At 38.9% G+C, this 27,289-nt stretch overlaps 1 protein-coding gene and 2 pseudogenes across 2 annotated transcripts in view; 1 reads left to right on the top strand and 2 right to left on the bottom strand.

The window, feature by feature from the left end:
- The window catches only part of MCMBP (minichromosome maintenance complex binding protein), a 48,591-nt gene that overhangs the window by 7,718 nt on the left and 13,584 nt on the right, over window positions 1-27,289 (top strand). For both annotated transcript variants that reach the window (XM_032313708.1, XM_032313710.1), the window contains exons 2-8: window positions 11,870-11,955; window positions 12,588-12,728; window positions 12,856-12,897; window positions 15,505-15,606; window positions 19,653-19,797; window positions 22,378-22,529; window positions 24,267-24,367. In XM_032313708.1, the coding sequence (XP_032169599.1) occupies window positions 11,870-11,955; window positions 12,588-12,728; window positions 12,856-12,897; window positions 15,505-15,606; window positions 19,653-19,797; window positions 22,378-22,529; window positions 24,267-24,367 (769 nt within the window). The remainder of the gene's footprint in view (window positions 1-11,869; window positions 11,956-12,587; window positions 12,729-12,855; window positions 12,898-15,504; window positions 15,607-19,652; window positions 19,798-22,377; window positions 22,530-24,266; window positions 24,368-27,289) is intronic.
- Window positions 9,459-10,093, bottom strand: LOC116573575 (annotated as a pseudogene).
- On the bottom strand, window positions 18,341-18,551 carry LOC116573826 (annotated as a pseudogene).

The following is a 27,289-nucleotide window of genomic DNA, read 5'->3' as shown; positions in this document are numbered from 1 at the left end:
AATCAGGACCATATTTGGCTCCCTGGATCATTTTTTAAAGATACTTCCCTTTTTACTACAGAATTATTTTCAGTAATAATCAGTAAATGAAGCCATATACAATGCTTAGGGTATTCCACATTTCAAAATGGTTCTGGCATTGCTTTTATCACCTTCCTCTGTCCCCTGCTCCCCCATTTGTGAGTATTTTTTTGTTTGGTATCACTGTGGATGTTGTTTCATGTTGGTGGGTACCACACAGGAGATTTGAAAATTTTTGTGTTAATTGTATAATGAATTCTTTGAATAAAAATAACTTCCCAAGTTCTTGCAGTACAAAAAGGAAATAATTGTCTGATAATTAATAAGTGAATTCTAACAGAACAGGCAACTGCAAAAGACATAAGTGAGGCAGTTACCAAATCATGCCCCTGATGTTTGTGTATTTTCTTGATTCATTCTTTAGTTACAAAGCAAGTAACTGAGAAGAATACATTTCAGTATTAAATCTATGATTCAAATTTAGTGAAATAGTTCATGTATGAGCTAAAATTTGCACTTATTATACCTCTTATTTCACACTTAAAAAAAAAAAGATTTATTTATTTATTTACAGGAAGAGATCACAAGTCGGCAGAGAGGCAGGGGGGAGAGAGAGGGAAAGGAAAACACAGGCTCCCCACTTAGCAGAGAGCCTGATGTGGGGCTTGATCCCAGGACACTGGGATCATGATCTGAACTGAAGGCAGAGGCTTTAACCCACTGAGCTACCCAGGTGCCCTCACACTGTTTTATATATTAAACACTACTGAACACTCCCAAGTTACCTCATAGAAGATAGAATTGAATGATTCAAGTTTTGTTCCTTCATCTTTGTAATCACTGTGTTGTTTATTTAAAGTCTGTTGTATGCATGTGGGACTGTAGATTGCCACACAGGGGTTGGGGGATGCTTATTACCCCCTAAGCAACTTTGGACTGTTCTGGACCATTTAAGATTTACTGTCCAAGCAAAGGCACTTAGCTGAGTTTTTGCTGGGAAGAACTGATGTCTTGAAAATATTAAATCTTTCTATCCATGAATGTGGAATATTTCCCCATTTATGTGGTTCCTTAATTTCTTTCTCAGAATTTTATAGTTTTCCTTATACAGATCTTGTACATATTTTGTTAGATTTATACACAAGAATTTCATTTTGGGGGATGCTAATGTGAATGGTATGTGGTTTTAATTTCAAACTCTACGTGTTCACTGATAGCATGTAGGAATATGATTGACTCATGTGTATTAACCTTGCATTTTACAATCTTGCTATAATTGCTTATTAGTTCCGGGAGGTTTTTTTGTGGATTCCCTTTGGGTTTTCTATGTAGAAACATCTCATCTGTGAACACTTTTATTTTTTTCTTCTCTCTCAGTATACCTTTTATTTCCTTTTTTTTGTCTTACTGCATTAATTTGACTTCTAGTAGTGTCGAAAAGGAGTGGTGAGAGGGACATCCTTGCCTTTTTCCTATCTTAGTGGGAAGCTGTTGGTTTTTCACTTATTTTTAATTCTTCGATTGCTTTCCTTTTGAATGTAAAGGCATATTCTAAAATTACTTCTTCTATCCAGCAACTTTAGATCCTATTTCAGGGTTTCTGTTTCATAAGATGAGAAAATGAGTATCTCTACGACCTTCTATTACTTCTGTCTCATTCGTGTCAGTCATTGTGCATTACTAGTTTACAATACTTTAGTGCTTTATCTTATCATATTATAAAGGTCAAAAACCAGTGAATAACACTTACGTTATTATGATTGTGTAATTGCTTTCCCTGCAGGCCCAGCTAGTGTGTTGGGACCGGTAGGGAAGGAGGTACAATCCTGTCATTCAGTTATTTTGCTTTAAGAACAGTGTTTCAAGAATCAAGGCCAAATGGTTTCTCTTACACTCCAGGGTTTACTATCAAGCCATAATTTATAATTTTTCATCATAAAATAGGTTTTATACTTTATTAAATACCTATTTTCCTGTCCCCGAGAGGGTTATATTTTTTCTTTTAATTTTTTTTAAGTTTTTTTTTTGTTTTTTTTTTTTGATAGGAAGAGAGTGTGCGCATGTGAGCGTGGGCTGGGGAGCAGCAGGTGGAGGGAGAGGAAGGAGCAGGCTCCCCGCTGAGAAGGGAGCCCAGTGCCTGGCTTGATCTCAGAACCCTGAGATCATGACCCAAGCTGAAGGCAGACATTTAACCCACTGAGGCATCCAGGTGCCCCTTTTCTTTAATCTTTCAATGTCCTAGGTTACACTCAAAGATAATAGACTGTTTTTGTATTATTGGGATAAGTACCTCTTGGTCTGATTTTTCTTTTTTTTTTGAATACTCCATTGGGTTCAGTTAACAGTTTATGTAGGATTTTTACATCTTTATCTTTTGTGAACTTTGCTTCAAAATGCAAAATTATCTGGACTTGGGACTTCATGGAACTGAGAGGAAGAATCAGCAGTTTTTTTCCCTTTCATATTGATATTAAACATACGATGTTCTTTGACCAAGTTGTGGTAACAATATGAACTCTGCCAGTCTTGGGCTTTTTTGGCAGCTTATATTCTTTCAAAATTTATCCATTTCTGGGTGCCCGGGTGGCTTAGTTGGTTAAGCATCTGCCTTCAGCTTGGGTCATGATCCCAAAGTCCTGGGATCGGGTCCTATATCCCCATATGGGGCTCCCTCCTCAGCAGGGAGTCTGCTCCCCCCACATACACCCCATGGGCCCGCTCTCTCTTACAAAACTAAATAAATAAATAAAAATCTTCTAAAAAATTTATCCATTTCACCTGAATTTTCAAATATATTTTTAATTCATAATATTTCACACAGTTTTTTAATATTTCTGTTATCTATATAACATTTCCCCTTTTTTCATTTTGTTCTTGTATAGTTATTTGTTTCTTTTAGTATTGTATTCTGTCTTCTGCTTTTACTTATTTGTACAGTTCTTTCTTTTGGATCTTCTTTGTTTTTCTTCTGAACAGTCTTGCCAAAAAATTTGTCCATCTTAATATTAATGATTTTTATTAGTATTTTTGTTCTCCACTTCATTGATGTTTGTCCTTAACTGTTATTTTTCTTATTCTTTGAATTTGCTCTATTTTCTTTTTCTAGCTTCTTCTACCCACCCTCCCCCCCCACCCCCGCCAAGATTTTATTTATTTATTTGACAGAGACACAGCGAGAGAGGGAACACGGTCGGGGGAGTAGGAGAGGGAGAAGCAGGCCTCCCACAGAGTATGGAGCCCAATGTGGGGCTTGATCCCAGAATGCTGGGATCATGACCTGAGCTGAAGGCAGCCACTCAACGACTGAGCCACCCAGGTGCCCCCTTTTTCAACTCAGCTTAAACTGAATACTGATAAGCTCATCCATTTCCACTCTTTCTTGGTACTTGATAAATGTATTTGAATCTATAACTTTCTCTCTGAACACCACCTTAGTAACCCACAAACATTAACCCTTGTAGTTTTCTTTGTTAGCCATCTGGGAGAATTTCGTAATTACCCTACAAATTCCTCTCTCCGGATTATTTTTTAGTATGGGCTTCTTTGTTTTTTAAAAAAATCATTGTAAAGGGGCACCTGGTGGCTTAGCTGGGTAAGTGTCTGCCTTTGGCTCAGATCATGGTCTCAGGGTCCTGGAATTGAGCCTGGTGGAGAGCTCCCTGCTCAGTAGGGAGTCTGCTGCTCCTTCGTCCTCTGTGCTTGCACGCTCTCTCTCTCTCTCTCAAATAAATAAAAATAAATCATTGTAGACATAAGGGTGCTTGTATATTAAGCTTTCCTTTTGTCAGGAGTTCTTGTCAACATTTTGGACAGAGAATGTATACCTGGCATCTATTGAGGTTTTCTCTATGACTAGCACATAGAACTTTCTGTGAATGTCACATGTGCTAAAGCAGTACCCTGAATATTTGTATTTATTGGAGAGCTTATTATCTTCATACCTGCTGTATAGTTATTTTTGTGTTTATGCTTGATATGTGTTTATGCTTGATATATGTTTCTGAGAGGGCTCTGTTAAAAGTCTCTAATTGTGGTTTCTGTTTAGTTTTTCTCTTTAGTTCTGGAAGTTGTTGCTTTGTGTATTTTGAAGCCATGCTTTCAGGTGTATGTGTATTTTCTTGAGCAGGACTGTGTTAAAATTTAACTTACTTATATTTGTATTATTGCATTCTTATTGAGCAGAAATTTGACATTTTTATCAAGTTCTTCCAGCATTTCATTCATATTATTTACTGAGAACTATGATTTCTTTGTGGGTGTTTTTCAGCTTCGCCCTCTGGATTATTCCTCTTAATTTGTGCCAGTTGCTTTTTAGGTTTGTTGTTTGCAATGCTTGGATTTTTTCCCCCATTGCGTTCATGAGTTAATTTTGTTTCTAGGATCTCAGATCTTCCTCTTTAGTGGACTCCTCATTTTAAATTTAAAAAAATATATTTTTAAAGACCATTTTAGAGCATGAGAGCATGAGTGGGAGGGTCAGAGGGAGAGAGAATCTCAAGCAGATGCCACAGTGAGTGTGGAGCCTGACACAGGGCTCAATCCCAGGACCTGGAGATCACAACCAGAGCAGAAACCAAGGGTCGGATGGATGCTTAACTGACTGAGCTACCCAGATGCCCCTTAAATTTAAAAATATTTTTTAAGAAAGGTTGTGTAAGGTTGTGTGAGAAGAGAACAAGAGATAACATCATACAATGATAAAACAGTTTGCTAAGAAGATGTAAGTGTACATGTACCTAACAGCAGAACTCCAGAATGCATGAAATAAAAACTCAGAACTGAAAGGAGAAATCTGTTTTGGAGATTTTACCACTTCTCTTTTAGTAGTCTGCAGAACTAGTGAACAGAAAATAAGGATATAAAAAAAACTGCACACCACCACCAACCAAGTACAGCTAATTACCATTTGTAGAATGCTCCACCAACATCAGCAGGATATTACACTGTTTTCAAGTGTATGTGGAACATTCCCCAATATAATCCACATCCTGGACTGTAAAACAAACATTAAGAGATCTTAAAGAGTTGAAGTCATCAGGTATGTTCTCTGACCATAATGAAGTTAGATTAGAAATCAGTAACAGATAACAAGAAAATTCGAACTCATGGAAATAATATTTCTAAACAATCCGTGGATCAAAAAGTCTCAAAGGGAATTTAAAAATATTTGAACTAAATGAAAATGAAAACATAGCATATCAAAATTTGTGGGATACAGCCAAAGATGTGCTAAGAAGCATTAAGTACACTTACTAGAAGAAAATGTCTCAAATCAATAATTTGAGTTACTACCTTAGAACTAGAAAAGCAAAGTAAACCCAAGTCAAATAGAAGGAACTACTGAAGATAGGTCAGAAATAAATGAAATTGAAAACAAAAGAAAAAAAAATCAATGGAAGCCAAAGCTATATATTTTTTTGATATAAAAAGCTCAGTAAAATTCATAAGTTTATAGCCAGACTAGCAAAGGGGGGGGCAGGGAAGACACAAATTACCAGTACCAGTCATGAAAGAGGAGATAACCCTATAGACTGTATGGACATGGAAAGGATGATGCAAGATAGCTCTATGGACATTAACTCAGTAAATTAGTGGAGTAATTCCTCAAAAAACACTATTTTTTGCTATTTTTACTGTAGCAAATCACCACAAACTTAGTGGCTTAAAACAACATAAAGTTATTGTTTTACAGTTATGGAGGCCGGAATGATGTGGGTCTTACTGGGTTAAATCAACTTGTCAACAGGACTGCATTCCTTTCTGGAGGCTTTCAGGGAGAATCTATTTCCTTGTTGTTTTCCAGCTTCTAGAATCTTCCAGTGTTTCTTGGGTTAAGGCCCCCTTCAAGTTCTTTTCTCATCTTACTAGTGACTGCTGCTTCTGTCTCATTTTCCCACAGTACCCTTGTGATAATATTGGACCCACCTGGAAAATCTCCCTGTTTTATCTTTTACCTAAATTCCCCCTTTGTCGGGTAACATATTCACAGTTTCTGGGGGTTAGGATGTAGCCGTCTTGGGGGGGGTGTCCATTATTCTGCCTACCACAATCACATGTTATGCACACTCACCCAAGATGAAATAGATACCCCTCCCCACCAGTTCCCCCTCCTTCCCCTGTCCTCCTAAGGACCATTGTTCTAGCTTTCATTTCGATGAATTTGCTGATTCTTGGTACTTCATGTAAGTGGAATCCTATAATATTTGTTCTTTTGTGTCTAGATTATTTTACTTAGCATAATGTTTGTAAGGTTCATCCTTGTCTTCATTGTTTGACAGAGTACAAAGGTAATTCAATGGAAAAGGATCTTTTCAACAAAGATATTGGAACAATTAGATATTTATTTGCAAAAGTACGAATTTTAACCAAAGATCTCATACCTTATACAAAAATTAACTCAACATGGGTCACAGATATAAGTATAAAACCTAAGACTATAAACATATAAAGCTTTCAGAAATAGAAGATCTCAGGGTTTGGCAATGAGATTTTAGATGTGCATAAAACAAAACTTTGATAATCATCAAAACTAAAACCTTTTGTTCTGCAAAAAATACTGTTAGGCTATTGACTAGGAGAATATGTTTGAGATTCCCAGAGAACACTTGTATCCAGAATATAAAAAAACCCACACACAATGGTAATTAACCCAATTGTAAAAAGGGCCAACATTAAATAGATGCTTCACTAACTCAGTATCATTAGCCACTAGGGAAATGCAAATTTGAACCATGATGAGATACTACACACCTATTAGAACAGCTAAAATTGGAAAACACAGTGACAGTACCAAATTCTGGTGAGGTTACAAACAGCTGGATTTCTAATACGTTGCTGGTGAGAATGCGAAATGGTATAGCCCTTCTGAACACAGGCAAAATCTTAAAAATTAACCATACATTTACCATGTACCCAACTGTCCCATTCCTAGGTTTTTACCTAGAGAAATGAAAGCTTATGTTCGCACAAAACTTGTTGACAAACATTTGTGTTTGTATTTGTTTTTGTTCATAGCTATTAGATCTGGAGACAATTCAAATGTTCTTCAACAACTAAATGGAGAAACATTGTCATTCAGCTATACCATGGAATACTATTCAGCAATTAAAAGAAATGAACCATTAATATACTCATGTGTTGGGGTTCCCAGGGTCACTTCTATCTTCAGAGATTCACTAAAAGGACTTACTGTGACTCCATATATATTTGTATTCAAGGCTAAGGTTTATTACAGCAGAATAGTGAAGATAGACAGCTGGATCATAAGGGAGAAAGAGACAGGTGGAGTCTGGAGGAATCTGAGTGTAGGCCCCTTTATTTTCTCTCCAAGGGAGAATTCATAGATTGGAAGACTCAGTTTTGTTAAGATGTCTCTTCTCCTCAAATTAATCTGTAGATTCAACACAACTCTTACCAAAATTTTAGCAGACTTTACACAGAAGTCAATAAAGTGGTCCTCAAAATTAGACATATTGAGGATGGGAATAATCAAGACAAACTTGAAGAACTTAAGTACTTGATTTTAAGACTCAAGGTCAAGCCGTAGTGGTTAACACAGTATGACTATAGTATTAAGGCAGCATAAAGATAGACAAATAGATCAGTTAACATAATAGAGAATGTAGAAATAGGCTAACAAGTACAGTGAGTTGATTTTTGACACAAATGCCAAAACAATTCGGTGCTAGAAAGAAAGCCTTTTAATTAATGCTGGAACAAGTGGATCTTTTTTGGAAAAAAATGAGCCTTGACCCCTCTGTCACAATATAAACAAAAAGATTAATTTGGTGTCAGTTACAGACCTAAATGTGGAAAACAAAAAACCTAGGAGAATATCTTCATGACCTTGGGGTCTGTAACTATGAAAGAAAAACTTGGCAAATTGGACTTCATCAAAATGAAAAACTTCTTATCAAAAGACATAAAAGAATATTAAAAAACAAAGTACAGTTTAGGAGAAGAATGCGCTCTACATATATATCTGACTTAAGACATGTCTAGAATACACAAAGAATTAGTATAATCAGTGATGCCACAACAAAACCATTTTTAAAAAATGGGCAAAATTGTGACTAGGCATCTCACAAAATAATTCATTGAAATGGTCTGTAAACATGAAAAGTGTACAATGTCATTAGGAAAATGCATATTAAGACCACAGTGACATATCAGTATGTATCTGGCAGAATGACTAGGATTAAGATTGATAAGGTCAGGTATTGGCAAGGTAGAACCAACTAAAGCTCATACACTGTTGGTGAGAGCCTATATATTTTTTCCTAGTTCCTTTGACTCTTAAACTAGATCAAGATTGAGTGATTGAGTGCGGCGATGCTCAAATTCAGATGGCCAAGAATTCTTAGCAAATAACGATAAAGTGATACGCGTGTGCTAATTAGCAGGATTCTTAGTTGCAAGTGACCCAACTTGGTACTACTTAAACTCAAAATGATGAATACATTATCTTGGGTAATCAAATTCACGAGTGGGTTAGGTCGGGCTGTCAGTTAAGCCAAATAATTAAGCCGTGTCTGCTGTTTTCCTCTGGAATGGTTTAATTTTGAGACAAAACTTAATCCTAGGTGCCACGTGTAGCTTCCGACGTTGAGTGCTCTGTGTACTTGAATATCTGGTAGTGCCATCCTTGTCCTGGCTTTATGTCTGGAATACACAAATTTCTTAGACCTCAGCATGTTTCAGGTCTACCCCTCTTTCAAGGCCCAGCTCAAGTACCCCCTCCACCGAGAAGCCCTCTCTGAGATTATTTGACCTCCTCGCTTTTGGCTGTTATTCTCTGTTCACCACTTTTCTCTAAGTTTGTCAGCTCTCAATGTCCTTACTGAACCTAGTGGAGTGCCAGGCACACCGTAGGCTTAATAAATAATGGCCAGTTATTGCACATTTGATTTTTTTAATTACCTGTTGCAGTCCTTTAATTGTCTAGCAGTACCAGATACTTGTAAGGTGGCCTTGGGGAAAATCCGGTCTGAATACACATACCTTCCTGCCTCCCAGTCGGTCTCTGATGGAGCTTCAGAGCGTGGTCATGTTTGTTTGTTCATTTTCTTTCTTTTTTTGTTTCCTTTATTTTATCCGCACCCAGTGTAGGGTTTGAACTCACCACCCTGAGATCAAGAGTCACATGCTCCACCAGTTGAACGAGCCAGCCAGCCCACCAGCCTCCCCAAGCGTGTTCATGTATCTTACACAAGTGCAGTCAGAACAGCAGTGTTGGTGTGCTGTCATGACTGTGTATCGGCCTTTTCTTTAATACCCATTTTCAGTGGAAGCAAAAACTCATATTCTTTTTTTTTCTAATTCAGTAGTCCTTTATTGGCATTAGTAATAGTGGTTCTCAGACTTTAGTGTGCATCAGAATCAGAGGGCATTTTCTTTATGTATTTGTACTATTTTTTGTCACAATTTGCCAATGGCACTTATTTTTTCTTCTCGACATCCTGTTCTGCAGCTTCCTTGGCCCTTTTTGCTTGCCTGGGTGCCAGAGCCGGGCATGGACACGGGCCATGTGAACTCTGGCCAAAACGCCTTGCAGTTCTCCTCCACTGTGCCTCTGGCTTTCTCCTTCTCATAGACATTGCATGTCGGCATGACTGGCCGTGTCAGCTGGGTAGCCAGTTTGAGGTCTTCAGCAGAGCTCTCTCCCTGCTTAGGGACCAAGGACTTCCTGGGAAGGAGTGGGCTTCGAGTAGTACCCCACAGCTGCTGTGTGCTAGCCTTCAAGGACTCTGTGGACTTGTTTTGCCTCTTGCATCCACTGAGATCCCAGTGGTCCATGCCACCTTCTAGTAGATGCCTGCCACCTGTAACTCTTCCGAGCTGAAGCCCCCGCCAGCTCGCATTTTGGTGTGATGCCTCACAGTGGGCCACCTCACTTTGGGCTGGAGGGGTCCCGACACAGGGCCGGGGTGATGCGTCAGGCCTTTTGTCTGTGGATTTTCCGTGCTGGCTCGTTGAACCATGTGGCCATGCACCATTGCCAGTCCTTGTGAAAGCGGGACTTCGGGGTCATGCCATTCTGGCTAGATGCCAGGCTGCTCCACGGGGAGGGCATGGCCAGCAGAAAGGGACCGGCACTGCAGAACCACTTAGCAGGCACTTTAGAACATCAACTGCTAGGCCTCACCTTCAGAATTTTTGATTCAGTGTGTCTGTGATGGACTGAAAAATTAGCATTTCTAATACCTATTCCGGTGATTCTAATGCTGGTGGTCGAGGACCAGTTTACTAGTGAATTGAACCCTCATTCCACATCAGAACCACCTGAGGGGTTTATCCCCCGCCCCTTTTCCAGAACTAGACTTTGCTCAATTTTGTAAAAGTGTTTGGAAGCCCCGCTAAGCATGGTGTTAGTGGGATTTTATGAGTATTTCTAACAATCAGCTCTGTAACAAATAGAGACAGTCCCTTTACTTCACATCTGCAGAGCACCTAGTGATGAATATAAATGGCAGAAGTCTTGGCTCGCTGCGTGGTTTGCTCGCTCTCTCAAAATAGGTGTTCCTGATTCTGGCAGTGATTTTCTTTGGTCTTGACCAGTTCCCATAATTTTTTCCCCAAAGCCTTGGTTTTCTTACCATTTTTTTTTAAGGTTTTATTTTTAAGTAATCTATATACCCAACGTGCAGCTTGGACATAAAGCCCTGAGATTAAGAGTCACATGCTCTGCCCGCTGAGCCAGCCAGGTGCCCCGGTTTTCTTATTTTTAATATGACATTAAAAACACCTTTCTCATAATTTTTCACTCATGGTAAGAGTTGTCAGTGGCTGTTATAACTGGGTTGGGGCAAGAGTCATAAAACTTTTTGCATGGTCTTCAGGTGTCTCTGGCAGGTTACTTAATGGTTGCAAAGGGAACAAAGTGACCTACTGTCAGGAGACTGGCTGTCATTCTGACTGGGTGATTAAAGTGAACATCATCAGTGAGGGGAAGACGGACCTCTTGTCTCTAGATGATTCCATTACAAGGACACAGCATCACTAATGGAACAGTTTGACTGATCGTGCACAATGGCGGTCTGATCCTAAGTGGACATCAGACAAACCCAAAGTGAGCATTCTCTATTTCTTTTACAGGTTTTGTCTTCCTCTTAAACATAAATGCCATAAAACACAGATGAGGAAAGATTGAGGGACTGTTCAGACTGAAGGAGATTAGAGAGACATGAGCGCTGTGAGCAGTACGTGCTCCTGGACTGGCTCCTGCCCTGACGAGGAGAAAGGGCAGTCGGGCGGCGTTGGAGGGTGGTGGTAGTTTAGAGAGAAAGTGTGGTATCGGTTTGAATTTCCCGAGGTGGGTAACAGTACTGTTAGCTACGTAAGATAATCTCTTTGTTCAAAGGAAACACACATGGAAATACTTAGACGCAAAGGTATATGATGTGTATAACTTCATCTCAGACGGGCAGGAAAATACATGTGAGGGATGAGAGAAAGCAAATGGAGCAAAGACACAGCAGGAAGTACCAGGTGTTCTTTGTACTCTTCATGTGATTTTCTTGAAAGTTTGAAATTATTCCCAAATTGAAAAAAAATTTTTAGAACACCTTCTCATTTTAGGGTAGTTAGAAAGAGGAAAATGTGTATAAAAATGTTTCCAAAGAGCACTGTGCTTTGTCCAGGTAGCTTCGTATCTCATTCTGTGGGAAGTCTCAACGAGGTTGTTGGCTCCTGAGAGCCTGCGCCAGGCCAGCACTGGCCAGTTGTACCAGCCCCTCAACAGGACAGCTTCCCGAGTGCCCAGTGTGGCAGCGCTCCACGAGGTTGTGACCTGAACATAGTCTTGTCAGCTATTGTCCCTTTGGCTCTGAAAAGTCCGTTTTTCTTTCAGCTCAAAATGGAGTTAATCCTGACTGGGAGAAGAAAGTAATTGAATATTTTAAGGAAAAGCTGAAGGAAAATAATGCTCCTAAATGGGTAAGTTTATTGCTATTTTCAGAGGAGAGGGTTGGGCTTTCAGTTTCTCTCAGTAGAGTGGTAATCCACCCAGAATTTTAGTATATGTGCTGCTGAAGTAAGTGCTAAAATTTTAAACTGTATACATTCCTGTGTAGTGTCTTCCCCTTTAAGTGCGTATGTATTAAAAGATTTTGCACTTTTCCAGCTGAAATTTAGATTCAAGCAAGTCAGTGCTTCTGTGTTGGAGTCTCTAGGTGGCAGTGTTTGACCACGTTACTTTCTAAGACCAAAAAAATTAGTAATTTTGAGTCCTGAATATCCTTATTATCTTCATTTAAAGAAAATTGGTATGTACGAGTCTTAAGCGAAGAGCTCAACAAAGCAAATGCCTTTCTGCTGCTTGAGAAGTGTTTTTAAGGAAGAGCATCGTTTTACGTTAGAGTCGGATGTCATTATACAAACTTGGAGGAACATAAAAAATACTTTTGTGTCCAGCACTTTTGTTATGTTGACTGTTGAGATCACTGGCTTCCTAATGGGGCTTGGTGGGAGGTGGTGCGGGGGGTGGGGTGTTTCTGGATATACAGCCTCTGTATATGTGCTTAACATTCTACGGATAAGAACATTTTATTGACTTGTTTTCCTTGCAGGTACCATCACTGAATGAAGTTCCCCTTCATTATCTGAAACCTAACAGTTTTGTGAAGTTTCGTTGCATGATTCAGGATATGTTTGACCCTGAGTTTTACATGGGAGTTTATGAAACAGTTAACCGAAACACAAAAGCACGGGTATGTATTGCTTTTCTTCATGAAAATTTCTGTTTCTAATTAGTGGTATTTTATCCTTGTGTTGTTTATGGTAGTTTTGATTCAGATACACTGACATGATGCTGTTATCCTTTGTTTTGGATCATAGGTCCTTCATTTTGGAAAATACAGAGATGTAGCAGAGTGTGGGGTATGTATTCTTAAGATATATAAAACATCTTAAGAACTTCCTAAGCAGCGAATTTATTTCTTTTGGTTGATCTTTTTTTTTTTTTTTTAAGATTTTATTTATTTATTTGACAGAGAGAGATCACAAGTAGGCAGAGAGGCAGGCAGACAGAGAGAGAGGGAAGCAGGCTCTCTGCTGAGCAGGGAGCCCGATGCGGGACTCGATCCCAGGACCCTGAGATCATGACCTGAGCCGAAGGCAGCGGCTTAACCCACTGAGCCACCCAGGCGCCCTCTTTTGGTTGATCTTAAGTGTATTTATTTTGTGTGTAAATAAGTTCTAAGAAGTCATGTGAAATGTTTTATTTATCTTTTATTTAAGCTTCTCTGTTAAAGTTTTTGATCTTTTAAAAATCTCTTAAAAGGTGGAGTATTGTAAATAACTAATTTCTTTCTTTTCCTTATATCTGTACACTTGGTTTCAAAATTAGAGGGTTATGGTAAATTCTTTTAAAGTAAAAGTGGAAGATTAACTTAGGGCTTAACACTTGCTTTATTAAATTTCATTACGTCCTGCAGCTTTTTCCTAGGAGGAAGAAAGTTTTTAATAAATTTAAACTTTCTTTGATAAAGAGAAGTAAGGGAAACTTACATATCAGTAATGGGAGAGGCAAGAAGGTGGAAGACACTGGATATAACTGTGGTTATGAAAGGGATAGTCTTGAGGTAGAAACTTACTAGAAAAGCAGTTATAGAGGCACTACAGTATATCTGCATTTTTTAAAAATTGTTTTTTTGTGTGGTTCTACTGAAACTGGTGGTAATTGTCAGTCGTTGAGGGGAAAAAAAAATCAAAGTATCACAGGTGGGGATTGATCAGCAGGTGCTTAAGTAGAAAGGTGGCACATTGGTGGAGCCCCCCCATTCTGGGTCTAGTTCTCTGCTTTGGTGATCCAGACTCCCAGTTTAGTCACATTATGTGGGGCTTTTTACATACTGGGAGTCTGACTCCTGCTTACCCAAACCTCAAGAGATTGATTTGTAAACCCTAATACTAGCACATTTACTCACAGTAGAGGCTGTGCCTGATTAAAATGTCCTAGCTCAGGGCCAGTCTGGACAGCAGAACAGCCCTAATATGAAAGGTTGCTGCAAAGATTCTGTAAAACAAAAATGTAACTTCATATAATTATTTAGGGGAACTCATGATCATGAGTTGGATTTGCTAATCTTTTTTTTCTTTTTTTAAGATTTTTATTTATTGACAGATAGATCACAAGTAGGGAGAGAGGCAGGCAGAGAGAGAGGAGGAAGCAGGCTTCCCACTGAGCAGAGAGCCCAATGCGGGACTCGATCCCAGGACCCCCGGGATCATGACCTGAGTCGAAGCAGAGGCTTTAACCCACTGAGCCACCCAGGTGCCCCCGATTTGCTAATCTTATTAACACATAATGAACTCGAGGCCTCCCAATATCTTTTTTCTTTGAGAGTGTTTCCATAAAGTAAAATGTGGTGCCAAGTCTAATGTGTCAGCTTTACAGATAGTTGCTGTGTCCCTTATTTGAGGAGCCCTCAGTCCTATTAGCCTCATCTATCAATACACAGTAATGGAGTATCACCATAAGCTAGTAATCTCAGCATCTGGAAATAGGAAAGTAAAATAGGTGAGTCTGTCCACGTGTGACACTGCTGAAGGCAAAGAGTTTGTATTGTGTTGCTAGAAATAATAAGTAGAAGCACCAAACCAGGAATACTTTGGGCCTGGAAAGAAAGAAACACATAGAAAGCCCTGCTTGTACATACTAGCTCAGATGAAACTTGATGTGCCTTGGCTTGGGTCCCTCCTCCCACCACCAAAATGGAGTATACATTTTATTTTACTTTTAAGAGATTTTTTGGTAATATATGTACTCAAAGTAATATGTGCTTTTTGAAGTAATATTTTAATATTGCATCTTGGGTTCTTTCTATGTCTTAGGATTTTCTCATATTTGAAATGGAGAACATTCCTTTTCTGGGGAATATAATCTACTGAAATCTCATGTCAGAGTTACTGCTAATGAATATTTCATTAAGTTCCTATTTTATAGGCTGATACTGATAAGGTCTATGAAAGAGACAGTGCTTTGTCTTTGAAAAAAATAAAGGATCCTGTTTATTAAAAGATTTAATTTTGTGACAGGGTGAGATGTATTATGGACTTAAGGGAAGGTAGTATATTGATGGTTGCATATGAAATGATTTTATGTCCTTTTTTTTTAAATGGGTTTGGGCTTGGTATTTAGTTTTTAATTCTTTTTTTTTTTTTTTTTTTTTTTAAAGAATTTATTTATTTATTTGAGAGAGAGACAGTGAGAGAGAGCATGAGAGGTGAGAACGTCAGAGAGAGAAACAGACTCCCCATGGAGTTGGGAGCCTGATGCGGGACTCGATCCCGGGACTCCGGGACCGTGACCTGAGCCGAAGGCAGTTGCTTAACCAACTGAGCCACCCAGGCGCCCCTAGTTTTTAATTCTTAATGTGAAGTATTTACTGTGGTTTTGTAAATAACATGAATATGTGGTTTGCTAATTAAAGTTTTGTTTTTTTCTTAATAAAACTTTAAATATGCTTTTTGTGTATATCACAGCCTCAACAAGAAGTTGATTTAAACTCCCCACGAACTACCACTTTGGAAAGACAGACTTTCTATTGTGTCCCAGTGCCTGGAGAATCTACGTGGGTAAAAGAAATATCCTTTATCTAAAGTTTCTTCTGTGTTGAGTGGTTCCTGATTATATTCTTAATTGAAAAAACTGCAATTAAATTTTGAGTTTTTGAAACTTAGTGTTTTTACACCAACAAAATAAGCTGGAAAAAAATTGTTCTTCATTTACAGAACTTGGCTTTATTTTAATGAAATGTTTTTCGTTTGTCCTAAACAAAAAAGTTTATAAAACAACCAAAGTATGCGTCATTGAGAAATGATAAAATTGTGGTACATTCCTGTAGTGAAATACTGTTAAAAAGATTGAGCCCACCATGGATTTAAAGATACTGAAAAAGTACCATAATTAAATAAAAACATAGTTTCAAATCTTAAGGGGAAACAACATGTTGGCTCATTGAGAGATGTGGAAACATCTTGGTGTACTTTTATTTTTAGGTGCATTTCACATACCCTGAGATATGTAGATTTTAAGGGTGCATTTGAGTGGACAAATGCACACCCATTTAAATTACACCTATGAAAGTAAAGTACTTGTTCCAGAAAGTTCCCTTGTGTCTTTCTAGGCACCTCACTCACCTTTTGTGACCACTGTCCTGATTTCTTTCACTGTAGCTTGGTTTTACCTATTCTGTATGCCAAAAAATGGACTCATGCAGAGTCTTGTGTCTGATTATTTGTTCTCCATAACACATTTGAGATTCATCCGTGTGTGTGTGTGTGTGTGTGTTACTCATTCCTTTTTATTGCTGATTTTATTTGTTTATATTTTTTCCACTTGGTAAGAATTTGGGTTGTTTCCAGTTTGGGGGCTGGCATTTTGTGAGAAGATTTTTAGTTAGTTTTTTTTTTAACAGTTTTTTCTGTGTATCAGTTGTGATAAGTTGTATTGTTCAAGGAATTGTTTCAAAATCATTTAGTCTTAGTTGAATTTATGTCAGTAACAAAGCTTTTCATAATATTTCCTTAATTTCTTTTTCATGTCTGGAGGATATCTAGCAATGATCTCTTTTCATTTATAATAATGTTCATTAATTTTTTTTTATATTCTTGATCAGTGTTGTTAGTGGTTTGTCAGAGAACCAACTTTAATTTTCTGTTTTCTATCTCATTGACTTTTGCTCTTCTTTCCTTTTATGCTAGTTTGGCTTTAATTTTTCTCTGGCTTCTCAAAGTGGATGCACAGATCATTAATTTCAAATCTTTCTTTTCTTATATTAGCATTGAAGGCTATATATTTCTTTCTAATCACTGCTTTGATTGTATTCCAGACTTTGATTTGTTTTTACCATCATTCAACTCAAAATATTTTCTGATTTCCCTTGTGATTTCTTTTTTGTTCCTGATCTTTACAGCAGTTTACTTCCATTCATCCCCTCATTCTTTGTGTTGCTGGTGTCCTATACTTCATTCGTACTTAAACTATAGAGCCCACAATATATTACCCTGTTTGCTTTAAACATTTGTCTTCGGACGCCGGGGTGGCTCAGTTGGTTAAGCGTCTGCCTTTGGCTCAGGTCATGATTCCAGGGTCCTGGGATCAAGCCCCTGAGATCAAGCTTCTCTCTCTCTTTCTCTCTCTCTCTGTCAAATAAATAAAATCTTGAAAAAAGGGTGCCTGAGTAGCTCAGTCAGTTGGGCATCTGCCTTCAGCTCAGATCTTCATCCCAGGGCCCTGGGATTGAGCCCTGCATTGGGCTCTCTGCTCAGCAGGGGCCTGCTTCTCCTTCTTCCTACCATTCACCCTGCTTGTACTCTCTTCTCTGTCAAATAAAGAAAATCTTTAAAAAAAATCTTTAAAAAATTTGTCTTCTACATAAATTAGGAAATGAGGAAAAAGTGTCTTGTATGTGTTTGTGGTATGTACCATTTCTAGCTCTGTTCTTTTTTTTTTAAATGGAGTCATTTAACTCAACTTTAAGTACAGATCTGTTGGTGATGAATTTTTCAGCTTTGGTTCAAGGAAAAATGTCTTTGTTTCACCTCTATTTTTGAAGGATGTTTTTGCTGGTTATAGAATTCTGGGTTGACAGCTCTTTTCCTTCCCCAGCATTCTGGTGGTCTTGTTCCATTGTCTTCTGGCCTCCATTGCCTTTTTTTTGGATCCAGAGCGTGAGTGTGGGGAGTGGGAGAGAGAGAATCTTAAGGAGGCCCCATGCTGGGTGGGGAGCCTGATGCGAGGCTCAGTCCATAACCCTGAGATATTATCTGACCTGAAATCAAGAGTCAGATGCTCAAACCATTGCACCTGCCAGGTGCCTCTGGTCCCCATTGCTTTTGGATGAAGGGCTAGCCGTCATTTTACTCTATCCCTGTGTGTGACATCTTTGTTTTTCCCCGGCTACTTCTGATGTTCTCTCTCTCTCTGCGGTTTTTGGCAGTTTGGCTGTGATGTGGGTCGGTGTGGGTATTTTTGTCTTTATCTTGCTTGGGTATTTTCGAGATTTTCGATCTGTGGACTGGTATTTTTCAGATTTCAGCCTTTATTTCTTCAAATATTTTTCTGTCCCAGTCTCTTGTATTGTCTCGCTTTCTAGGAATTCAGTCACATAATCATTAGATGTTACTGACCTCCAGGTAACTGAGATTCTGTTTGTTTTTGTTCTGTTTTGTTTTCATTGCAGATATCTTCCTTTCAGTTCTTGATTTTTTCATTTGGTTCTTTCCCATTGTTCCCATTTCTCTGCTAACATTCCTCATCTTTGACTCATCAGTCTTTCTTTAGGATTTTAACCATTTATTTGAGATATTGAGCGTGTTGTGGGGGCAAGAGGGAGAGGGAAAAGCAGACTCCCCGCTGAGCAGGGAGCCCAATGTGGGGATCCATCCCAGGATCCTGAGACCATTACCTGAGCCAAAGGCAGACACATTACCAACTGAGCCACTTAGATGGATCTTGTCTATATTTTCTTTTAAACTGATAAGACCAGATACTACACTTGATCATAGCCAAAAGGCCAAGAAGCGATTATATTTTCTTTTAAAATTGTGAATTTTAAGGTTTAGAGGGAACATATCTCAACATAATAAGGTTTAAAGGGAACATAAACATAGCTCAATATATATATATGAAAAAATAGTGAATTTTAGATTGCCTTTTTAGTGTCTTTGTCGGCTAATTCCAGTATCTGAGTCATCTTTGGGTTTGTTTTTATTGGTTATTTTTAATCCTGATTGTAGGTCATATTTTCTTGCCTCTTCATATATAACTAGTAATGTGTTACTGTATGCTGATGTACAACATTGTAGAGAGTTCGGTTTTGTCTTCCATCCAAGAATGTTGCGTTCTATTCTGACAGGCAGGTGATGTAAGTGGATCACTTTGACCTTGTCATGGCTTGTTTTTGCGATTTGTTAAGGTGGGTATGGAATAGCCCTTGGTCTGTAGGACACAGTCCTTACCCATGAAATGTGCTATTTCTGGTCACACCTCAGTGCCCAGGTTGTCCATCAGGGTCCAGTACTAGTATTGTAGAAGTCCCGAATCTCCATTTAGCTCCCAGCCAACTAGCAGCTGTTCCCTGCTAGCCCTCAAGGAATCCTGACTTGTACATCCATGGTGTTATGTTCAGCCAAAGCCCCTAATGGAGCCTGCACAGGTTTCTTGGTCTTATCTGCAACTCTTGCCTCTGTTACTTTCTGCAGCTTCCAGTTGCTTAGGAGCCCAGAACAGTGTGCTCTGTTTCTCTGTCGTGCAAGGGCAGGGTGCTTGCTTCTCTTTGTTGCGGTTTGGGAAGTGTTCCCAAGAGAAAGCTGGGAAGGGTGTGGAGTTTACTGGTGTGTTTCCTTATTGAAGAACTATAACCTTATGTTCCCTTATGATGTTCAGTTACTGAAAACAGTTGCTCATAACTTTTGTCCAGTAGTATAGTTTCTTTATATATAGCACAGGTAGGGGGCATGAGGTTAAGCTGCTACTCTCATGATCAAAACTGGAAGTCCAGTCTTTTAAAAGGATGTTTTAATTTTAGCCAAATTGCCAAACTAATAATCTTTTATTAGCCCTAGAATTAGCATACCTTAGGATATTCCTCAGTTCCTGATAGATTTTCCTTAACTTTTCATTTAACGCCTATGTTAATGCAAACCAAGCTCGAGTCAGTCCTTCAACATCCTACACTCCTAGTCGTCACAAGAGGAGTTACGAAGATGACGAAGATATGGACCTACAGCCCAATAAACAGAAGGACCAACATGCAGGTGCCAGGCAAGCAGGTGGTGTGAGCCAGCAGGCTTTCTGTTCACTTCTCCCGCAGGTCCATTTCCAGAATTAATTGTTGTGTGATACAGCTCTAGATTTAGGAAATGACAGCAATTTGACAACCTTTGCATTCAAGTTCATCGCTGTTATAAACAGTCTTGAGAATTTTTGCAATACTCTGGTCAAACCGTGCTTCATAACTGAGCAGTTAGGCATCACTTAGCGAGAAGTGTCTGCTTTCCTGTTAGTTTTTAAGAGTCTCAGGTGGTTAGTGGACAAAGGTCTTTTTCTCATTCTTTATATTTTTATCTCCGCTCCTAAGTAATATGGAAGTCTAGTAGTTTATCCTGAAAATGTTTTTTTTTTTTTAAATATCTGAAAACATCCTTTTTAATTTTCCTTTGGACATAGTAGAACTTTATTTTTTATTTTTATTTTTTTAAGAGATTTTATTTATTCATGAGAGGGACAGAGAGTGTGTGCATGTGTGCACACAAGCATGGGGAGGGGCAGAGAGAGAGGGAAAAGCAGACTCCTTATAAGGCAGGGTACCTAACCCTGGGATTATGACCCGGGCCAAAGGGAGATGCTTAACGGACTGAGCCACCCAGGCACCCCAAGATAGTGGTACTTTAATTTAGTAAGATTGAAAACATCGGAGGAAAACCATGAAATTGTGGGGCACTAGGTAACTTCGTTCTCAACTTGAGACCAGAGAGCCCTTAAGATAGTCACAGTTCTATTCTATGTACACACATTTGTAGTGGTTTATCTTGAAACATGCTGAAAACCCAGTAAATTCTGATTAACACGGAGACCAAAGTTTGGAACATCCGAGGAGCATGAGATAGTTTCAGAATTGGCATATTTCATTCCTGGTTTTACCAATCACAGTGTTTAACAATAGTGAGTTTCTTTATTGCAGCAGGTAGAGAAGTTTGTCATTATTCCTCCTTTTATGGCCAGTCATTTCTCTGTAGCACCATCCTCAGAGGGCAAGTTTTGAAGGGTTGGGGGGGGGGTTCAAACAAATCAGTCTAGTCAGGGGGCATCTGCAAGATTGGGTTGAGAGTGGTAAATAAAGAATTACTAATGAATTTCATTTAGCCATGTTTTTCCTACTTTATATATATTTCCTTAGAGTTAAGGCATACTTTAATGTTTTTAACATCGGAATGTTATAGTAAATCTGTACAAATGTGGTGGTCTTTTTCTCCACCCCCCCAAATGCTTATTAAAATTAATTGTGTATCATAACAATAAATAACATTAGAATCCAGGATATATGGTAATTCTGTTATCTAAGCAACTGATGATCTCCCCCCCTTTTTGTTTTTATTTGGATGTCCTACTGTAGGGTTTTTTGTACATTTGGGTGCATCATTTATTTACAATGTAACTTGTTTGTTGGTTTCTCAGGAATCTTTCAAGCTATATATATTTTAAAAATATTTTTGAGATAAGCGTAGATCACATGTAGCTGTAAGAAATAAGTTTCTCCTGATGGTAACATCTTGTATAATTCTAGTAGAATATCGTAACCAGGAAATGGACATTGCTACCGCCCAGTGACCTTAGATTTATATTTCCTACACACAGTTATTTGTGTGCGTGTATTTTGTTCTGGGCAGTGTCGGCACATGTAGACTAATGGGACCACTACCACAGTCAGGATCCAGAATGGTTCATCGCCCACATCTTTCAGAGTTGTCCTTGTAGAGTCCTGCCCACTGCTCTCCTGCCTCTCCCCTCCCCAGAAGTCCTTAATCTCTAGCAAACACTAACCCATTCTTCATCTCTGTACCAATGTTATTTTATTGCAAGAGTGTTGCATAGTCGGGAATACTTCAGTTTAAAAAAAAGAAAAGAAAAGATCCCGGTCTAGCTTAACCTTAAAAAATAATGGTAAGTTACATAAATGGAATCATACAGTATGTATACTTTGTGGATTGGCTTTTTTCAGTCAGCAAAACTTGAGATCCATCCAGATTAATCTGTGTATCAATAGTCTATTCCTTCTTATTGCTGAACAATATTTTATGGTGTGGCAGGCTATATGTTGATTTTAATTAGTTATAAGCCCTAAACTGTGACCACTTCAGGGATAGAGGGCAATTTTAAAATCATCCTTGTGTCCCCAACAACTAGTCTGATTCCTACTACACAATGGATGTTACAAATATTTGGTAAATGAATGTATTGCTATATGATTTTATTCTGAGTAGTAAGTAGAAAAAAGTATGTTCTACCAAGGCGGGTTTGTTGTTAGTAGACATCTTTAGATTAAAGTTGTCAAAGTAACTGTAAATATTAACTTTCAAAATATACTTGAGATTTGAAGAGGGGAGCTTTTTGCCATTGTGTTGTGTGGGAGAAATGATTAAATTTTTTAGATCTTCATAATCTTTGTTCTCTTTTAGGTCAGACAAAGGGTTTTGTTAGCATATCTTACTTCCTTAAGAACTGTAACAACTTGAAGTTTTTTTGTGTTCAGAAGCATCATTTATATCAGACTTGAAAGGCTCTTTAGGAATGTTCTTTCTCTCCAGGAAGCCTTAAAAATGACTAAGTGCAGTGCTGTTCTTTGAATTTAGGGAGTGTTGGTGGTCTTCAGTGGTGTGGAGAGCCAAAACGTTTAGAAACTGAAGCTTCTACTGGCCAACAGCTGAACTTCTTGAACCTCTCTTCTCCTTTTGACCTGAATTTTCCACTGCCAGGGGAGAAGGGCCCTGCATGCCTTGTGAAGGTACTAAACCTTTTATAGACCTGACCTTGATGTAGATGTGGAATGTGTCTCAACGTTAATATGGAGTACTCTTAGCATTTGTGGTTTTTTTCTGTGGCTGCTGGAGTGAATATTCACCACGTCAGTGGCTTTTAAAACAACAAAAATTTATCATTTTACAGGCTTTAGGTCAGAAGTCCAACATTGATGTCACTGAAGATAAAAATCAAGGTGTCCTTTGGGCTGCATTCCTTTCTAAATGATCTGGGGGAAAATCTGTTTTCTTGCCTTTTCCAGCTTCTAGAAGTGCTCACATTTCTTGGCTTGGGGCCCCTTCTTCCATCTTCAAAGCCAGAGTGTTTTCATAGTCACCTCTTCCTGGAAAGGACCTTTGTGATTCGATTGGGCCCAACCAGATCATCCAGGATAATCTTTTCATCTCAGGGTCTTGAATTTATTCCTACCCCCTTTTGCTTATAAGGTAACCTATTCACAGATTGCAGGGAGTAGGATGTGGACCTCTTTGGGAGGCCATGTTCTGTCTACCATGGCATTCTTAAATTCAGTTGAAGATTATGGGGCACTTGGCTGCCTCAGTCGGTGGAGCCCGCAACTCTTAGTCTTGGGGTTTTGAGTTTGAGGCCCATGTTGAGTGTAGAGCTCACTTAAAAAAACAATTGAAAAATATTTTGAACACAGAAGTATAACAGTTTTTTTAAAAATTCATGTGAATTCCTATGTCATTTCCAGCTTCCAACAATATCTAACTTTTTCAGCATTCTTGTCATCAAAATCTATTACTCATTTGTATTTAAAATAAAATAGAGGCAAAAAATCTGTTGGCAGTTTGTTCTATTTTGCTTACCCTGGTTTTTTAATCCTGATAGGTGAATCAAGCAATGTAAGTTTCAGAAATGATCATTGAGAATTTCCATTCTTTTATTTTGTGGTTTTAACTTAAGTGGCACTTCAGTTCTGTACCATAGGGACCAGAGTGAGGATTGCTTTCCTGCCATGTTTCGATTCAGCCTCACCAAGAGGAGGCTTTGACAGTTACTAGTGTCCATCAAAGACCCAACTTTGAAAGTTTTGAAAGTTTTGAAAACCCTCATGGCCTTTCTGAGTTTTGTGTTAACCCTCCTAATGGTGTGTAGTTGGTGAGTAAGTCCAAAGTTAGTAATCCTGCAGCTGTTTTTCTTTTTTTCCCCCCCTTCTCTTGGTGTTCTGAATAGATTTTGAGATACTTAGCACAGGATCTAAGATTTTGTTGTTTTTTTTTTTAAGATTTTATTTTTCATTTATTTGAGAGTGAGAGGGAGCACGAGCGGAGGGAGGGGCAGAGGGGAAGGGAGAAGCAGACTCTCTGCTGAGGAGGGAACCCATCGTGGGGTTCTGTCCCAGGATCATGACCTGAGCCGATAACTGACTGAGCCACCCAAGCACCCAGTCATGCACATTTGTAATGTTAGTCATCCATTGGGAAAGCCTCTTCGAAGTAGTGTGGTGTATTGACAACAGACCCTGGTCTGGGAGTCAGGAGTCCTCTGTTTTAGTGTTAATTGCTAACTAGGAGAATGACTTCAGGCAAGTATTTTATCTCTCTTGGTTTCAATTTATGAAACAAAAGAATGGCTTTAAATTCCATTTCCTGACCTAAAAATCTAAAATATTATTTCTTTAGCCTTAAAACTAATATTTTATGATTTTTTGGGGTGTTATTTAGTCCTAACAATGTGATTTCTTACGATCTTCTGTCAGGTCTATGAAGACTGGGATTGTTTCAAAGTCAATGATGTTCTTGAGTTATATGGTGTCCTATCTGTGGATCCTGTGCTAAGTATACTGAATAATGATGAAAGGTGAGTCTGTTTGTTCTTTTTTTTTTTTTTTTTTAAAGATTTTTATTTATTTATTTGACAGAGAACACAAGTAGGCAGAGAGGCAGGCAGAGAGAGAGGAGGAAGCAGGCTCCCTGCTGAGCAGAGAGCCCGATGCGGGACTCGATCCCAGGACCCTGAGATCATGACCCGAGCCGAAGGCAGCGGCTTAACCCACTGAGCCACCCAGGCGCCCTGTTTGTTCTTTTTTGGGTAACTTTATTTTGATAAGATTTCAAACTTACAGAAGAGCTGGAAGATAATGTTACAAAGAGCTTTCTCCCTTTACCCAGATTTACCAGTTGTTAACCCTTAGTGCCCCATTCGCTCTGTCATTCATTTGTTCTCTTACATGTGCACATTTTTGTATATGTACATGTTTTTCTGAAACACCTGAGAGTAAGTTGCGTACATTATCCCTTAAATACTTGAGTCTGTATTTCCTAAGAACAAGGACTTTCTCCTATGCAGTCAGAGTACAGCTATCAAAATTAGGAACTTTTAGAAAATTAGAAACACTAATCCATACTTCATACTTAATTTCACCAGTTATCTCAGTCTTGTTTCTTCTGGTGGTTTTTTGTTTTTTGTTTTTTGTTTTTTTTTCTTTTTCTTTTTTAAATTTTTTCTTCTTTTCCGTGAGTCAGGATCCGTAGGGTCACATGTTCCACTAATCTGGAACAGTCCTCGACTTCTGTCTTTCCTGAACTTGACACCTTTTTTTTTTTAAACTTCGCCAAAATTCGTTTCTCACTGTTCTGGAGGCTGGGAAGTCCAAGAGTAAGGTGCTGACAGATCCAGTGTCTAGTGAGGGCCCGTTTCCTGGTTGCAGATGGCTGTCTTTCCTTGTCCTCACCTGAGGAGCCTTGACACCTTTGAAGAGTACAGCCAGTCATTTTGTAGAATATCTGTTTGGGTTTATGTGCTGTTTCTTCCTGCTTAGAATTGGGCTGTCATATGAGGAGGCACCTGATGTCCGCGTGCGGCACTATTGGTGGTGGTAATTTTGATTGTTTGGTTAAGGTGGCATCTGCCAGGTTTCTGTCCTATAAAGTTACTGTTTTTCACTTTGTAATAAGTGATTTGGAAGGAGGTACTTGGAGATTACATTAATATCCATTTTCTTATTTAACTTTTGTCCACTTATTTATGTAAAATTTTATTTGTCAGAGAGAGTGTGCACGGGCATGTGCACAAGCATGGGAAGTAGCAGGCAAAGGAAGAGGGAGGAGCAGGTTTCCTGCTGAGCAAGGAGCCCCATGTTGGGTTCAGTCCCAGGACCCTGGGATCATGACCTGAGCCAGAGGCAGACGCTTAACTGACTGAGCCACCCACGTGTCCCTCATCCACTTACTTTAATATCCATTGATGATTCTATTTTATTTTTAGTTAGAGCATGAGTGGAAGGGGAAGAGGGAGAGGGGGAGGAATCTCAACCAGATTCCGCGCTGAGCATGGAGCCTGGTGCAGGGGTCAGTCCCACGACTCTGGGATGACAACCTGAGTTGAAACGAAGAGTCAGACACTCAACCGACTGCACCACTCGGGTGCCCCTGTCCATTGATGATTCTTGATCGGTAATAACCGATGGTGATTTTCTATTTCAGTCATTCCTTCTACACTTGTTTATTGGCCTTCTGTTAGAAGAGAGATTTTCCTTCTCATTTGTTTACTTAAGTAATTTGTTTATATCAGTGTGGCTGTTGGTCTGGTGCTCAAGATTCAGGTTTCCTCATTTGGCTAGTGAGAGTCATTGTAAGCAGGCTCTGCGTCTTTGCTGACATGACCTCATTTTTGAAAATGTCTTTCCTGGCACATATGCTGTTTCAACCTCATCTGTCCTTCCTATTCTCCGGCTGCAGTAGCAGCCATTTTTCTAAGGAGCATCAGTTTGTTTTAGTGAGGAATTTTATTTAGAAGTCAAGATCTGAGTGCTTGTGTGCTCACTGGTATCAGGATGGTGTTGCTTCTCTGCCCTTCTAATGGGCGGGGCTAGGAAATACATACACGCGCACACTGTGCACGTACAAGTAAATGCACATTTAGATACCCGTACACATGCATCTTCATGTATTTTCAAGTCTCTCAGAACTGTGAATTCAGTGTTTCCAGTTCCAGTTCTGCACTCAGATGTTCTCCCTTCCCGTATTTGTAGCCCCTCTTCTAACAGAAAGAAGCGTGACTCTCATTGTTCTCAACGTCCTTCCACAGTGCAGAGAAGGTAATCTCAGAATCAGCAGTCCATACCGCTGCAAAAAGCAAACTTTATAACTCGCATCCAAGATTGGTTTCCATTTCTTTTTATTTTAGAATGAGGCGTATAGTTAGGGTGCCGTGTCTAAAATCACCGGGGTGAGTTTTCTTCCCCTTTGGTCCTTTTGCTCATTATTCATTTTATGTGTTTAGGTTCAGTTGGTTTCCATTGCATTTCTCTTCAGAGTGTTTCTTTTGTCCTTCCGGTTTTTTTTTTTTTTTTAACATATTCATGAGTTTTTATTAGAGCATACACTAAGTTTGTGTGAAAAGTGGTGGTACATGTTTTGAAGAGTTTAATTTTTAAACTTTTAAAATCTGTTAACATTTTCTCCTTTGTTTTGATTTTTTAAGTATAGAAAACAATGACATTGTTGCCCAAATCAGAGCTATATACAAAGAATGTAGGGGTGCCATCTCCCCTGCCCTGTTCCCACTCAAGCTCCATAGAGAACCAACCTATTTCTGCCTTTATCTTTACTGTATTTTTTGCAAAAATAAGTAGACACGTGTATATTTTATTCCCCTTTATTATATAAAAGATAGCATATTATATGTATTCTTTTACACTTTCTCTCCACAGCTAACAATATATCCTGAGAATCCAGATCTTCCTCATTCTTCTTGTTTTATCTTGAGTTTGCTGAGGAA

Source organism: Mustela erminea, chromosome 14, assembly GCF_009829155.1.
Source record: "Mustela erminea isolate mMusErm1 chromosome 14, mMusErm1.Pri, whole genome shotgun sequence".
NCBI lineage: Eukaryota > Metazoa > Chordata > Mammalia > Carnivora > Mustelidae > Mustela > Mustela erminea.
Note: the sequence above shows the minus strand (reverse complement) of the source record. Positions and strands in the feature narration are given on the sequence as shown.